General features: G+C 35.0%; 1 protein-coding gene across 1 annotated transcript in view; it reads right to left on the bottom strand.

Annotated features, from left to right (window-relative positions):
• Positions 1-15,557, bottom strand: part of ASCC3 (activating signal cointegrator 1 complex subunit 3) — a 333,322-nt gene that overhangs the window by 83,103 nt on the left and 234,662 nt on the right. Inside the window, exons 31-34 of the mRNA XM_082633455.1 lie at positions 9,708-9,845; positions 9,501-9,621; positions 8,439-8,571; positions 4,254-4,379 (exon numbers count right to left, since the gene is read on the bottom strand). Of these exons, the coding sequence (XP_082489581.1) occupies positions 4,254-4,379; positions 8,439-8,571; positions 9,501-9,621; positions 9,708-9,845 (518 nt within the window). The remainder of the gene's footprint in view (positions 1-4,253; positions 4,380-8,438; positions 8,572-9,500; positions 9,622-9,707; positions 9,846-15,557) is intronic.

The raw sequence follows: 15,557 nt of genomic DNA, 5'->3' as shown, positions 1-15,557 counted from the left end.
TCGGCCCTCTGATTGAAAACCTACAATGGTTCTCATGTCACCCAGAATAAAAATCAAAGTCCCTACCATGGTGTCTAAGCTCCCACATGACCAGTATGACCACTGACCGCCCACATCTCTAGCTTTATCTCCTACTACTCTCCTCCCCACGCTTATTCCACTTCAGCTACACCTTCTTCTTGTTGCGCCTTCAACACACCAGATGTGCCTGCTTTAGAACTTCTCCCGTTCCCTTGGCCTGAAATGTTGTTCGCTAGATATTCATGTGGTCAACCTTCTTACTTCTTTCAAGTCTGTGTTCAGATGTCAACACTTATTCTATGTCTACTAAGCACAACTTATCTAGTTCCCGTCTCCAATACCTTTAATTTCTGATAAGTATTCTCGGACAGTTTGCAAATCAGGCTAGATTGAGGATAGACTAAAAGAAGATTAAGCAGGTAAAGAACTAAGGAAATTAAGGGAGGAGAAAAATTAAAAAGGAAATTTGAGATTTGAAGTCAACATAAGTAGATGCAGAGTGATAACATTAACAAAGGTAAGAAAGTGATATTAGAGCAAAATTTTGATATCTGATTCAGTTTTAGACATGCTGAATTTGAAATGATGGTGGCAAGTCCATGTGGCAACATTCAGAAGGCAGGTGGAGAAATGAGACTGTAACTTGGGATGGGGAACAGCTGGAGTAACTTATTTTGGGTCTTTCACAGACAAGTGATATTTTAAATACAGAAGGGATCTCTAGAGAAGAACTTCCTAATATTATGCACTGAAAAGAGCACACCATCACTACTACAGTCTTCTTGCCCCAAAAGGCAGAACTTGAATTCAGGGATGAGAAAACTTCAGACAAACCCAAACTGAAGGATGTTCTACAAAATAATTGGCCAGGGTTCCTCTGAAGTGTCAAGGTTATGAGAGACAAAGAAAGACTGAGGAAATGGCACAGATTGAAATGAATTAAGGAGGCAGAACAACTAAATGGAATGCAGGATACTATTAAATTGGGTCTTCAGCAGAAAAGGGACATTAGTGGAAATACTGATGAAATGTGAATGAAGGCTGTAGATTACTTAACAGTATTGCATAAATGTAAATTTCCTGGTTTGGATAACTGTACTATAGTCATGTAAGATGTTAACACTCGAGGAAGCTGGATAAAGGGTACACAGTGCCTGTTTGTACTATTCTTGCAATTTAAAAAAATCTCAAATTGTTTGAAAATGAAAAGTTAAAAAAATTTTTAATTAAGAAAAGAAGACGCACACACAAAATTCAGTGTATCTGTGGATTCAATAAAGAAGTACAATTTGCAAAAGAACTCAATTTGCCTCAGAGAATTATTCCCTTGTTTGCTGATCAGACAAGCTGACAGAAATGATTAGGTTCTAAGTCTCTAAACTAGAGTCTTTTTTTTTTTTTTTTGGCTGGGACATGCAGCCTGTGGGATCTTAGTTCCCTGACCATAGATTGAACTTGCACCCTTGGCAGTGAAAGCGTGCAGTCCTAACCACTGTACCACCAGAAAATGCCCTAGACTAGAGTCTTTAGGATGGTATAGACCAGTAAAGCAACTGGAAAGGAGTACAAGAATAACAGCTCACTAATAACGTTAATTAAGTTTTTCATAATTAATACAAAACTTAGAGAGGCTTTAATTCGTGTACTTGATTCCCAACATGACCCTGTGAAGGAGGTAGGCTATTACTCACTTTCCAGATGAAGAAAGTGAAGCCAAGAGAGGTGAAGCGATCAAGGTCACACAGTTTCTAAAAAGCAGTGCTGAGACAAGAATCAGTGTTCTGATTCCAAGTCAAAGCTCTTTCTATCACATTAATTGCCTCCATTCTTGTGATATAAGAAAAATGAATATATCTACAGTTATACACCATGATTCTTCTCCCTCCAAAGACATAAAGAGTAGTAATTCACAAAACTTACGTTTTTAAGTTCTAGCTTTATCACAAAGTAGTTATGGGATACAGGACAAGTCTCTTTAAGTTTCCAGCCTCCATTTCTTCAATACCAAACAAGAAGGTTGGACTAGAGTACATGTAAAGTCTATCTCATTGTAGGATTCCACAATGCTAATCTGTGATCTGTTTACTATGGAAAATATGTGGTACTGTAAGACTATCTCATTAATTTTGTAGTCATTTTCCCAAATGAAATTTTGTACCTAATCCAGAGGCCTAATACAGTTGCGGAACTGAGCAAAACATCACCATATTCTCAAACTCCTACCTATGTAAGTGGAAATGTTGGCTGAAGAGAAACAAATTTCTTAAAGTACCAACTGGTAAGATTTAGTGAATTCATTTCATCATTTTCATCATGATCTCTCTGTTCAAGATCTTAACAATGGTTTAATATTTCTTCTTACTAATATCAGGAATGTCCCTCACCTTTGGCCTCCTTCCATCCCCCTTGCATCTGTTAAGGTCCTATGTGTCTTTGCCTTATTGTTAAAAAGCATTGTAACTGGTCTCCCTGCTATAAATATTTCCCCATTCTAGCTCATTCCCTACCACAGTGCTGCAAGTACTGAAACAAAGCCAGTATTTATTAGAAGAAAACAAAACCACTGATTTGAAAAGATATATGCACCCCCATGTTCATTGCAGCATTGTTTACAATAGCCAGAATATGGAAACAACCTAAGTGTCTATGAATGGATGAATGAATAAAGAAATTGTGGTATAGACAAAGAATGGAATATTACTCAGCCATAAAAAAATGTAGGGACTTCCCTAGTGGCACAGTGGTTAAGAATCCGCCTGCCAATGCAGGGGACATGGGTTTGAGCCCTGGTCTGGGAAGATCCCACATGCCGCTGAGCAACTAAGCCCATGCACCTCAACTACTGAGCCTGTGCTCTAGAGCCTGTGAGCTGCAACTGCTGAGCCCGTGTGCTGCAACTACTGAAGCCTGCACGCCTAGAGCCCATGCTCCGCAACAAGAGAAGCCACTGCAATGAGAAGCCCATGCACCACAATGAAGAGTAGCCCCTGCTCGCCGCAACTAGAGAAAGCCCATGTGTAGCAACAAAGACCCAACGTGGCCAAAAATAAATAAATAAATAAAATGTAATCATGCCTTGGAAACAACATGGATGGACCGCTAGGATATTATGCTAAGTGAAATAAGTCAAACAGAGAAAGACAAATAGCATATGATTTCTCTTATGCGTGGAATCTAAAAACAAAACACCAAAGAACAGACTGGTAGTTGCCAGAGGTGGGGGTGGGGGTGGGAGAAATGGGTGAAGGGCTCAAAACGTACAAAGGAAACAACAACAATAACAAAAACCTAATTTGGTGATGCTAAACTATATTTAAAAACTTCCAACCACAGCCAATAGGATCAGATGCAAACCCCTTAGCATGGCATACAGGCCCTTTACTCTCTGGTGCTTGGTCCACTTTCTAGGCAAGAAAATCTTCTTGCCTCACACTCTAAGCTTTACATCTAACTTTTGGCATTCTCTAGAGACTCTTTCAAGCCCCGAGGGCCTCCGCCCATCTAGTATTTTTGTGCCTTCCACCTTTTCCACTTCTGTTCCAGATTCGAGTTCTGGGCGAAGTATCACTTCGTCTGTGAAGCTTTCACTCTCACAGGCTTAAATACAGTCTGTTAGAGCACTTATGATTTACACTGTAATCATTTATGTCCATCTCCACATTACAAGATCAGCCCTTGAAGATAAGAGATGATATACACTCATCCTCATGCTTCAATGTCTAGCATAATATTTGATAAACAGGTGCTAAATGAAGATACAATCTATCCTGCCTGGAGTAAAAAGATACTCCATCACAACTCCCCCATTTTATTTCATCTTGCAGAGTTCTTATTAACCTTTACAAATGCCTCACAAATTCTTCCCCCTACAATTTCACAGGCCTTATTCTTCTCTGAATTCCAACTGCACCCAAGTCAGCCACTACCATGTAACTTAATTAAGCACATTTCCTAATGAGGTCAGGTGTCTTGTCTCCCTAACTACAGAGTGAACTCCTTGAGAACATTCTAAGTTAATTAAAATAAGCTAATAAAGAGCACACATTTATTTTCTAATATATCACAATACATTGTGAACATATCAGAGATATTATCTGATTCTCTGGGCAAATTCCTATACCTAGGATGTCCAATGTTCTGGCATTTTTGTTATGTACCTGAATTTAGAGATGATTACCTTCAAACATATTTTATTTTAGTGTAAAACAGAAAAATATTTGCTCCGCACTTACCTGGGGTTCATGATAAGACGTCGGAAAAAGTAAGTCCAGGTGATATAATCCATTGCATCTTGCTTAGATGTTATTGTACCACCAGCAATCTCTGCATTTAAATGGTCAGAGAGCACTCCTAATAAGCTACAGAGTGAATAAGACATGGGAAACATACATGAACATTAAATGAAAAACAATTTATCTCACATGGTCAAGACTCAGATTTGATGTTCCAGGATACAGAACAAATGTTTTGTGTAATTTGTATCTTTTGTATATAATTTTGGGGAAATAAATTGCTAGGTGGAAATAAACACAGGCTGACAGGAAGGGAGCTAATAACTTTCAGGAGGAGAAGATGAGAGCCGAGGTAAGAGCAGACGAGGGACGATACGCCTTGGAGAGCAGACAAGAGTTACTGAGGCAGATGAAAGGAGAGTTGGTAAGAAAGGGGGGATGGTTAGGTTAGAGCAAGGATATTCCCTTCATTCATTCAGTGAATATTAAGTTCAGTCATATAAGACATAAATGTGCTAGGTGTTGTGGAATATACAGAGATGATCAGATGTGTTGCAAGACTGGTGTAACAAAATGATCATTTCAGTTTCTTACATAAATTACAAAAAAGGGAAGCAATGTCCAACAAAAGAAAAGGCCATGTAAATTATGATACATGGAACAATATGCAGGTATTAAAAAACAGTTTTTGCAAAGGATGTTTTTAAGGATATGAGACAATGGCCATAATAAATTGAATGAAAAAAAAAGTTGCAATGTTACTCTCCAGTCACCAGTGGCAGAGTATAAATCCATATAGCTAACTTGGAGGGCAATTTGACAATATCTATTTGAACAATCACCGTGACCCAGCAATTTCACTTTTTCATTATCACCTGATAGGGAAACACTTATAGGTTAGGATAGGGAAGCAAAATACTTCACCGCAGCAATATATGTAAGAGTTAAAAACTAGAAACTCTCTAAATGTCCGTTAACAGAGAAGTTAACATATAACTTCTGTATATGTACTCTGTAGAAATAAAATATTAATAGTAGTCATATCAAGGTACACATTTTAATTTTTAATTAACTTTTTTTTTTTTTTTTTTGGTACGCGGGCCTCTCACTGCTGTGGCCCCTCCCATTGCGGAGCACAGGCTCCGGACGCGCAGGCTCAGCGGCCGTGGCTCATGGGCCCAGCCGCTCCACGGCATGTGGGATCCTCCCGGACCGGGGCACGAACCCATGTCCCCCGCATTGGCAGGCAGACTCTCAACCACTGCGCCTCCAAGGAAGCCCTTAATTAACTTTTTACTGAAGTACACATAGAAAAAAATTACATAAATTATGCATGTACAACTCAAGTAATACTCACAATGTGAACACATCTGTGTAACCACCACCAAGATCAAGCATCACCAGTGCCCCAGAAGTCTTCCTTTTATGCTTTTTAGTCACTCCTCTTGCTCAAAAGGATATTTTGACTTTTATTTCTTTTCTTTACCTTAATGCAGTGGCTTGGATCTCTAGCACAGTGCTTACTGGCAGTGGTGAAAACAACATCCCTGTATCATTTCCTATCTCAGAGGGAAAGCTTTCAATACTGAATCATCAATCATGATGTTTGCAGTAGATTTTTAGTAGGGACTCTTTATCAGATTAAGAACATTCCCTTATATTCCTGTTGGCTAAGAGTTTTTATAATTAATGGGTATGGAATTTCACCAAACGCTTTCTTATAATATCTATGAGATAATCATATAATTTTTCTCATTTTTTCCTGCTAACGCGGTGAATTACATTCATTTATTTTCAAGTAATAAGTCATCTTTGCACTGATATTGTAATTAGTTGTAATATGTTATCTTTTTATACATTGTTAGATTTGATTTACTCATGTTTTATTTAGGATTTCTACATCTATATTCATGAGAGACACAGCTCTGTTACATTCCTTTCTTGTAAATTTATCAGGTTTTGGAACCAAGGTTATTCTACTCTCATAAAATAAGTTGGCAAATAGTCCTATCTTTTCAACTATTACAGGAAGAGTTCGTGTTCAATTTCATGAGTTCAATTTCTTCCTTAGATGTTATAAAGAATTCACTAGTGGAACGTCTGGGTCAGAAAATTTCTTTGTGGAAAGATTTTAAATTTCAGATACAATTGCTTTGATAGATAAGAGGCTATTTAAATTTTCCATTTCTTTTTGTGTCAGTTTTAGTAATTTTTTAAAAAAAGCATTCTACCATTTGATCTAAAATTTAAAAATTATTTGTATAAATTTTTTCATAATGTCTTATTACCTTTTAGATTTCTTTTGTATCCTGATATTGTGTTGTTCCTTCTCTCTTTTCTCTTGACCAGATTTAAAGGTTTATCAATATTATTCTTCTTTTCAAAGAACCAACTTTTGGCTTTGTTGATTTTTTTCTAATGTATGCTTGGTTTCAATTCATTAATTCTTTCTCTTATCTTTCTATCTTCTTTCTTTGAGTTCAATTTGCTAATTTTTTTTCAAATTCTTGAGATACATATTCAGATCATTCATTTTTCACTCTTTCTTTTCTTTTATTTTTAAAAGATTATTTATTTATTTGTTTGTTTTTAGTTTTGGCTGTGTTGGGTCTTTGTTGCTGTGCGCAGGCTTTCTCTAGTTGCGGCGAGCGGGAGCTACTCTTCGTTGTAGTGCGCGGGCTTCTCATTGTTGTGGTTTCTCTTGTTGCGGAGCACAGGCTCTTGGCATGTGGGATCAGTAGTTGTGGCTCGTGGGCTCTAGAGCACAGGCTCAGTAGTTGTGGCGCACGGGCTTAGTTGCTCTGCGGCATGTGGGATCTTCCTGGGCTAGGGATCGAAACTGTGTCCCCTGCACTGGCAGGCAGATACTTAATCACTGCACCACCAGGGAAGCCCTTCACTCTTTCTTTTAAAATACATATATTTATGGTCATAAATTTTCTCTCAGCACAATGTTAGCTATCTCCCACAATATTAAATGTTTTTGTATTTTCCAAATTAAAAAAAAAAGGAACATCAGAACTTCTAACACAGTAAAAAACTCAATAACTATTTACAGTATAAATTAGAAATATACTTCGTCCTTTGCAGTTAGAATATGGTAAAGGCGATTTAGTATATTAAAGAAGACTATGATAAAAGGTAGCAAGTGATAAATGTTAGGAATGAAAAATGTATAAATCTGACAGACAAAAGATTATTTTCAGCTGAGAAAATTAGGAAAGACTTCGTCAAAAGGGTGGCAGTTACTGTATCCACAAAGAAGTATGTGATAATTCTGAAACTGGCCACTAGCCTAAATTATTCATTACCAATCCCTTTATTTTGGATATTTACTTACAGACTATTCTACAAAAACACACACCAAACTAACACTTTATTAAATGCTTACTATGTGCCAGACACAGTTCCAAGCACGATACATCTGATCAGTACAAGTACCCTACGAGATGGCCAGTATTGCTGCTATTTCCATCTTACAGACAGTGCACTAAGGCACTGAGGATTTAAATAACTTGCTCAAGATCAAGCAAGTGATGGAGAGCTCAGATATGAACCCAAGTTGTCTTGCTCCAGAGTCAATGTGACTGAACAATGTACTTCACTGCTTCTTTTTTAAAAAATAAATAAATTAGTTAAGTAATTAATTTATTTTTGGCTGCATTGGATCTTTGTTGCTGCGTGCAGGCTTTCTCTAGTTGCGGCGAGTGGGGGCTACTCTTCGTTGTGGTGCACTGACTTCTCATTGCAGTGGCTTCTCTTGTTGCAGAGCATGGGCTCTAAGCATGTGGGCTTCAGTAGTTGTGGTACACAGGCTCCATAGTTGTGGCTCGCGGGCTCTAGAGCACAGGCTCAGTAGTTGTGGCGCACTGGGCTTAGTTGCCCCATGGCATGTGGGATCTTCCTGGACCAGGGCTCGAACCCGTGCCCTCTGCATTGGCAGGTGGATTCTTAACCACCGCGCCACCAGGGAAGTCCCTTCACTGCTTCTTTTAAACAGCATGTTTTTCTTTTATAGTGAAAATTATAATTTAATGTTGTCTTATTGTGATAAATATATTGCTTCACTTCAAATAATTCTTTTGAACTAGAAGTTTTACTGATTTTCATCTAATACAATGTCAGCACAAAAATATCAACCTGCTATGACATAATCTATTTAAATTAATTTACAGCAAAATTTACCTTGACTCTACAGGAAAAGGTTCATAAAGAAATTTTTTGTAAAAGTCTTTCTTTATGTCATGAACCAGAATCACAGCTTTGCCTTGGTCATCAAACTGAGGCCTCCCAGCACGCCCCATCATCTGGAGTACATCTATAAGAAAGAGAACAAGAGGCATTCTGCAGTGTGGCATGTAGCACAAGAAATATTGATGGATTATGGCATGTTTCTACAACACAACAAAATAAAAGGGAGAAGAGTATTTTGAGACCAGGGATGCTCTCTCTGATGCCTACTACTGAGTTCCCTAATAATTAAATAATTCATTCACTGTGATAGAAAATTGAGTCCCCAAAAGAGTCTTACAGTGTGTAAAAGTAAGAAAGATCAAAGATTCCTTTAGGTAAATGTTTAAAAATGCTATTTAAGAGTTATAACTATATAACTCTTATATAGCAAAACCTCTTCAGCAGAGTCATTTGCTTATTTTTCCCCATGAATAATAGATCCACTTAGGCCTCCTCTTCTTCCCATCCACTGTATAAAATTTTTCTTTTATACTGCAGGAGTCTCTGAGGTAAGTAATGATTGAGAAATGATACAGATTTTATATGCACTCATTGAGTTGAAGTACACATTTGGCATATTTTCCTGTTCAAAACTCACTGAAAATGCTTTTATCAAGTTTTAAAATATGTTAATAGACTGTTCATGTACAAGTTACAGCAACAAGTGCTTTGGTTCTAGAAGTCCTATAGGAAATATCATGTCTAGTGAGGGAGATTTAAAATTAAACATAATGCTTAATTATAACTTATTAAGTCACTAATTCCTACTAATCAGTACTTTTATCTATTTATAAATTTAAAACAATTACTTGTGCCTTTGACATTCATTAACACATTGGATAAGTAAAAGTAAATAAAATGGCTTAATAGTTTGGAGTAATATTTTTACTGGAAACAAAAACTTTACAATTTGTTCATCACTGACATGTGACCAATTCTCTAAAATTTCATTCATGCAAATTCAAATTATTAATGCTAAAACAGATGTTTAATTTGTAAATTTAAAAATATTACCTGTAATGGGAAAATCCACATATCGTCTTGTTTTTCCATCATAATATTCTGTTCCTTTAATAATTACTAAATGAGCTGGAAAGTTTACACCCCAGGCTAATGTACTTGTAGCAATAAGAACCTAAAAAATAAAAGATAATATCTTATATCTAACTAAAATACAACTTTTAAGTTACTTTAAAATATCTGTTCATGGAAAAAAATTACCTGAACTTTACAATTTACAAATAGTTCCTCTACTGTTTTTCGGTCCCTCTCATGTAGTCCAGCATGATGCATTCCTATTCCGAAAGCAAGTGTCAGCTTCAGGTTGGAATCTCTTACTGTTCCAATGATATTCTCCATCTGCAAATAAAAACACAATTACAAGATGTAGGTGCATTAGCTTTACATTTTTCATTTTGTTTTTTTAATTCTTATGCTATGTGGGCATAAAAATATAGGTCCCATCTGCAGTTATGATTAAAGTTAAATTAGTTGAAAAGAATATCTACTTAGTGAGTATGTATACTGTAAATTAATTAAAATGTAAATGTTATCCCTTTTATTTTTATGCATCAAGGAAAAAAGTCTGTATTCATTACCCCTTATTGAGTAACAACTACTAAAAGGCTGTAATATTGCCTAAAATGTTTCGGTGTCTGTGTTGGTCTTGTTATAGAAAAGACCTCTATTTTTTGCCTCAGTGATAAAAATTTAGAAAGTATGGACAAAAAATTAATGGGAAAAATCAGTCATAATCCTACCAAAGAGTAGTCGTTCAAATTTAGGCTTTCTCACTGAACTTAGTGACCCGGGGGCAAGTCACATACCTTCTCTGAGCCTCAGTTTCTTCATTTAAAAAATCAAACTGGTATATACTTTTGCTTACTTCTCATTTCTTTAATCAACAGTTCAGTTAAAATACTTTTCATATTTACTCTTTGATTTTTTGGTAAATTATCTTTCCGTTTATTGAGTAGCCTTTTTTCTTATTGGTTTGTGATAGCTCTTTATGTATTAAGGGTATCAACCCCTTGTCCATCACATGGTATAAACTTTCATCTAGTTTTATAAGTACTTCATTTTATTTATTTAATTTTTTTTACTTTATGGACTTAAAATTTTAAATTGGCCCCCCCTTTTTTTTGCTTAGAAAACTTTTCCTCATCTTGAGATCAATTACATACTCACCTACTATTCCTTTAAATTCTGTTATAGTTTTATTGTTTACATTTAAATAATTAACTTGTAATTTTGTAACAGAAAGTATGGTAGAAATCTAAGTTTATTTTTCCTAAATAGTTAATTATTCTAGCAATATTGGTTAAGTAATTCCTTACCTTACTTATTTTAAATGCTAACTTTACTATTCAGAATTCTTATACATTCCAGTTTTTGCATTTTAAAACAGATTGCATTTCCAGCCTCAGTTTAGCTCATTGAATTTTATATGTGTAAACAGTTTCTGAAACTTATATTTTATATATACTCTCAGAATATTCTATCACTTTCCATCCTACATGGAAGACTCTTAATGCAACACAGATTTTATGGCAACAAGCAGCAAATCTTATTTTCTTACAAAACTTACTTCCTGTAAAGAACTAAACAGAAAACCCAATCTCTTTCTGTTTAATGATAGACCTCTACTTGTCCCTAAAGAAGATGACGACACTAGGTGCAGCCTGGGCACCTTTTTGGGCAACTCCCTGAGGGCAGTAATGCAGAGACCAAGTGGTTTGAGAATATATGAGCATTGAGAAGAAGGACATGTTTTAGTTATGTCTACAGCTTCATGACCACATCAGTAAACAACAGTGGAGAAGGAACTTGGAAGTAGGCATCAATACATGTATAACTATTATATGCCTGAAGACTGAGATAGAAGTTGGAAGACTGACATTATTTTCAGACTTTATTTCCTTTTTGCCTTCTACTATTAATCACCTCGAATATACACAAGTATACCTGCAATACACTTATGTTCCTGGCTCTGCATAAATCAGTAAACAGTTCACAAAATCTCCATCTAGAGAAACTTCAGGTGGCTGCTGCCACTTGGTAAAAATGCATAAGACAAACATATTTGGGGGGAGGGGTAAATTGGAAGATTGGGATTGACACATACACACTACTATATATAAAATAGATAAGTAACAAGGGCCTACTGTATAGCACAGGGAACTCTACTCAATACTCTGTAATGGCCTATATCGGAAAAGGATCTGAAAAAAGAGTAGATATATGTATTTGTACAACAGATTCACTTTGCTGTACATCTGAAACTAACACAACGTTGTAAATCAATTATACCCCAATTTTAAAAAAAAGACAAACATATTCATATAATGAAGCATTCCAACTGTTTTCATTCTTACTAATTTTATTTTCAATGGTTGGAAAAGTTTTCCAAGTTTTTTATGTGGGAAAAAGTTGTTTTACTCCAATAATAAAAAAAAAAAAAAAGAAAGATGGAGTTTGGCTTTATAATAATTATTAATGTATAAAAAGCACTGCATAGACTAGGTAATATTTTAATAACATATACATCAGAAGTCTTATTTACCCACTTTCCTGAATTGAATGCAATATATAAAGAATTCATTCTGTTTCATAGTCACAGTACAGTCACCTGATATTCCTGCATTATTTTCTTTACAATCTGTTTAGCAAGAATATGGAAATGTATTAATATAAATGCTGACTACAAATGCATGCTATAAAGAAAGGTACTGTCCTGTCTCATAAATTATGTTAGCTGTTCTCAAGTGACAGCCTATCATCCTTTTTTCGTTCAATAGTTCACTGCATAAAATATCTTCAATTTACACTATCAAGAATAATTCATTATTCTTACTCTGACAATTAGTTTCGGGATTTTTCAGTTTCACAACTTAAATAGCAGTGTGTATGTATAACTTGTATAATTTGCAGTGTTCCATGGCAATGCCAATCATATCCAAAAAATAACATACCATTTACCATAGGAAAGCTGAGGAATCCTGTGGCAGGAGGTTTGGTGAGGCAGTAATATCTCATCCTTTCGCATCAGGGAAGCCTGGCTGTTTCTCATTCCCTTCCCCCACTTTCACATAAATCAATGCATTAAAAAGAACTATTTGCCTATCTAAACTGGTAATGACCTAAAATCCTCATGAGGACAATCACAGAAAACAACTTCATTTATTACACGGTTACTGTGGATGAATTCTGAATTATTTGTGCATCATAAAAAAAGCAAAATTTATAGTAATGTTACTCAATCTTTAAGCATAAAATATTACTAGGACAGTCTGTTTAAATTTGAAAATATAATTTTTGATTAGATTATATGCACCTTCATCCCTACACTTAAAATAGGTTTCATCTGGATCAAAACAACATAACACAAGCAAAATTTTTCAGGAATTTAGGATAATGAAAGCTTAAAACATGATAACAGATATTATTTGTTGAGTACTTATTATGTGTCAGGCATTGTGCTTATCACTTTACAAAAATTATCACACTGAATCCTTTACATACATATAGCCCTAAAGTAACATGTAATTCTTTTATACAACACACTATGCTTCAAGTTAAAAGACTCAGTGGCCTTGAGTACTATATAGTAGTCTTTCTCAATTCTGGTTCCCTGAGCCTCACAAAAAAATATCTGAATTACCATCTTCTTAATTTCTCCAAGGATAGTTAGTACCATTCTAGATGGTTAGGAGAAAAGTTCATTTATTACATTCATTGGATGTCTTAGGACATGAAGCCTTAATTCTTGTTAAGAAAGGCTGATATAGAATTTTAAAAAGAATAATCATGTAACTAAAACACTTTGATAGAGGAAGTTTTACTTCCATAGTTCATTTCTGTTCACGGAACGACTGCTGTAATGTGCAGGTATCTTTCCGATAAACGGTCCTTGAAATACATCTGACTGTATGTTAGTTAAACCAAAAAAAGTTTTTCCGTATTATAAATAAAAACAGACCTATGCTCCTCCAAGCAGTGGTCTTTCTTTAGGGTGTGGGGGAGAAGGCACATATGTAAACTGTTGAACCAATTACTTTAACTTAATAGAAATTTTTTTTATATTTTAAATTTATTATACTCAAAAAGCTTTTGTAGAAAGATAGGATTCCATTTAAGTAGATACATTACTCTGTGCCTGAAATACATTCCAGTCAGAATATAATTCAGTGAGTTGATGACAATGCTGGCTCCAAAAGAAAGGAGGAGACCAGATTGGACAAGAATGAGCTAACAGATTGTGCAGCCCAGTTCTGTCCCTTTGAGTGTGATATATTGTTTCAAGATGCTAAAAACCCATACTTTCTCAAAGCGTATCTGTTGTGCTGGTTTTCCCATTTTCACAGAATCCTCATTATCAGAACTCTGTACTCTTTTCAAAGCACATCAGACTCAGACCATATGCCACTGAATAATGCTTATCAATTGTATAAAACACTCAATAAAAGATGTACCATACAGAAGAATAATGAAAGTTACAAAGACTTTCTTTTTTAAAAAAATAATTAAATATATCACATCTGGTACAGATGTTAAATGAAGTTGAAACATTTCCTCATAATTACTTTTATTCTTAAAATACACTTTTTATGATAAACCCTACAGACTGAAGGGGAAAAACTAAAATGTAAGAAACACTTTAGAACATTCTTTTGATCTACTAATAGGAAAAAAATAAAAAAATAAAATTAATTAAAGGTAGTAAGTTTCCAAACTTTACCAATACACCTCAGAACATATTCTCTTGCTGCCCCCTCTGAAACCCAAAACAAGCACACCTCAAAGTAATTTACGATACTGTTAATATATAAATACATTTATAAATGATTAAAAATATAATTATATGAGAAGTAAATATATAAATGAAATCTAAACATGTAAATCTTTGCTATTGTCTGCTAAATAAACACAATTTTCTGCTAAATAAACACTATTTTCAATGTCTGCTTTTAGTTTAGCCTGATTCTTTGCTATTGTCTGTTAAATAAACACTATTTTCAATGTCTGCTTTTAGTTTAGCCTGATTCTTAATTATAGCAATATCAAAACTGGGCTATATAGGGCTGAGATATTACAAAATTTTCCTTATTAATGTTTCCAATTTAATTCACTATGCTATTGGTAATTTTTGAGTATACATTTTATGCTTATTTCAATTTCTGGTGAGTTCAAATTCCAAAACATTCTTGGAGAACATTTTCATACATCTCTGTTTTTAAAATGCAGAGAAAGCTGATAAAAGGGACATTATAGAATTGATTTTCTAAAGTAACACAATTTTAAATGAACAAATACTATATTAATATGAATTAAATTTGTGAAGGACCACAAGCAAAAGATTATAAATATATGACCAAATTTTACCAGAGCTTCCAGCAAAAAGAATCTATCTGTTTAAAAGATGTTACTCAATGTAATAACATTTATTGACTACTTAACTCTGTTCTAGGCCTGTTCTATGTACATTAAATGTACTAATACACTTAATCCTCGCAAGCTTCTTGTGGGGATAGATTATCATCCTTTCACAGATTAAAGGATGAGGCTCAGAAGTGAAACATCCCACTTGCAGTGAGCAGTCAGTACTGAACCCAGGAAGCCTGGCTCTAGTCCATGCTCTCAATCACAATGCCACCCTCTAAGCATCACATGAATGAGGGATATTTCAAATAACTACTTGAAGTAATGACATCATCCACTTGACTTAGGGCTGGACCACGTTGTTTTAAACGGTATACAAAAAACAGATAAGATTTGAAATAATGAGTAATGTCCTAGACTCACACAGCTGGGGAACACTATGCAGATGATTTGCAAATCTATCTCTTCTTTATTATTTGAGTATTTCTACCCCTATGCCTCAAAATGAAGAATACCTAAAATAACATTCTTTTCTAAACTAAGGTATCACCTCTCATGACTGAGAACAGCACAGCTCTTGTTGGTTGCTTGCATTCGATATTTTAGCTACTGACTTCTGTCCCCATCAAATGACACACACCCTTACTTTGACTTTTCCATCTTCTCTAGACAGTATGTTGTCCATGATTCCAT

This window comes from Mesoplodon mirus, assembly GCF_964341445.2.
Source record: "Mesoplodon mirus genome assembly, chromosome: 10".
Lineage (NCBI taxonomy): Eukaryota > Metazoa > Chordata > Mammalia > Artiodactyla > Ziphiidae > Mesoplodon > Mesoplodon mirus.
The sequence above is the reverse complement of the archived record's forward strand: the minus strand, read 5'-3'. Positions and strand labels throughout refer to the sequence as shown.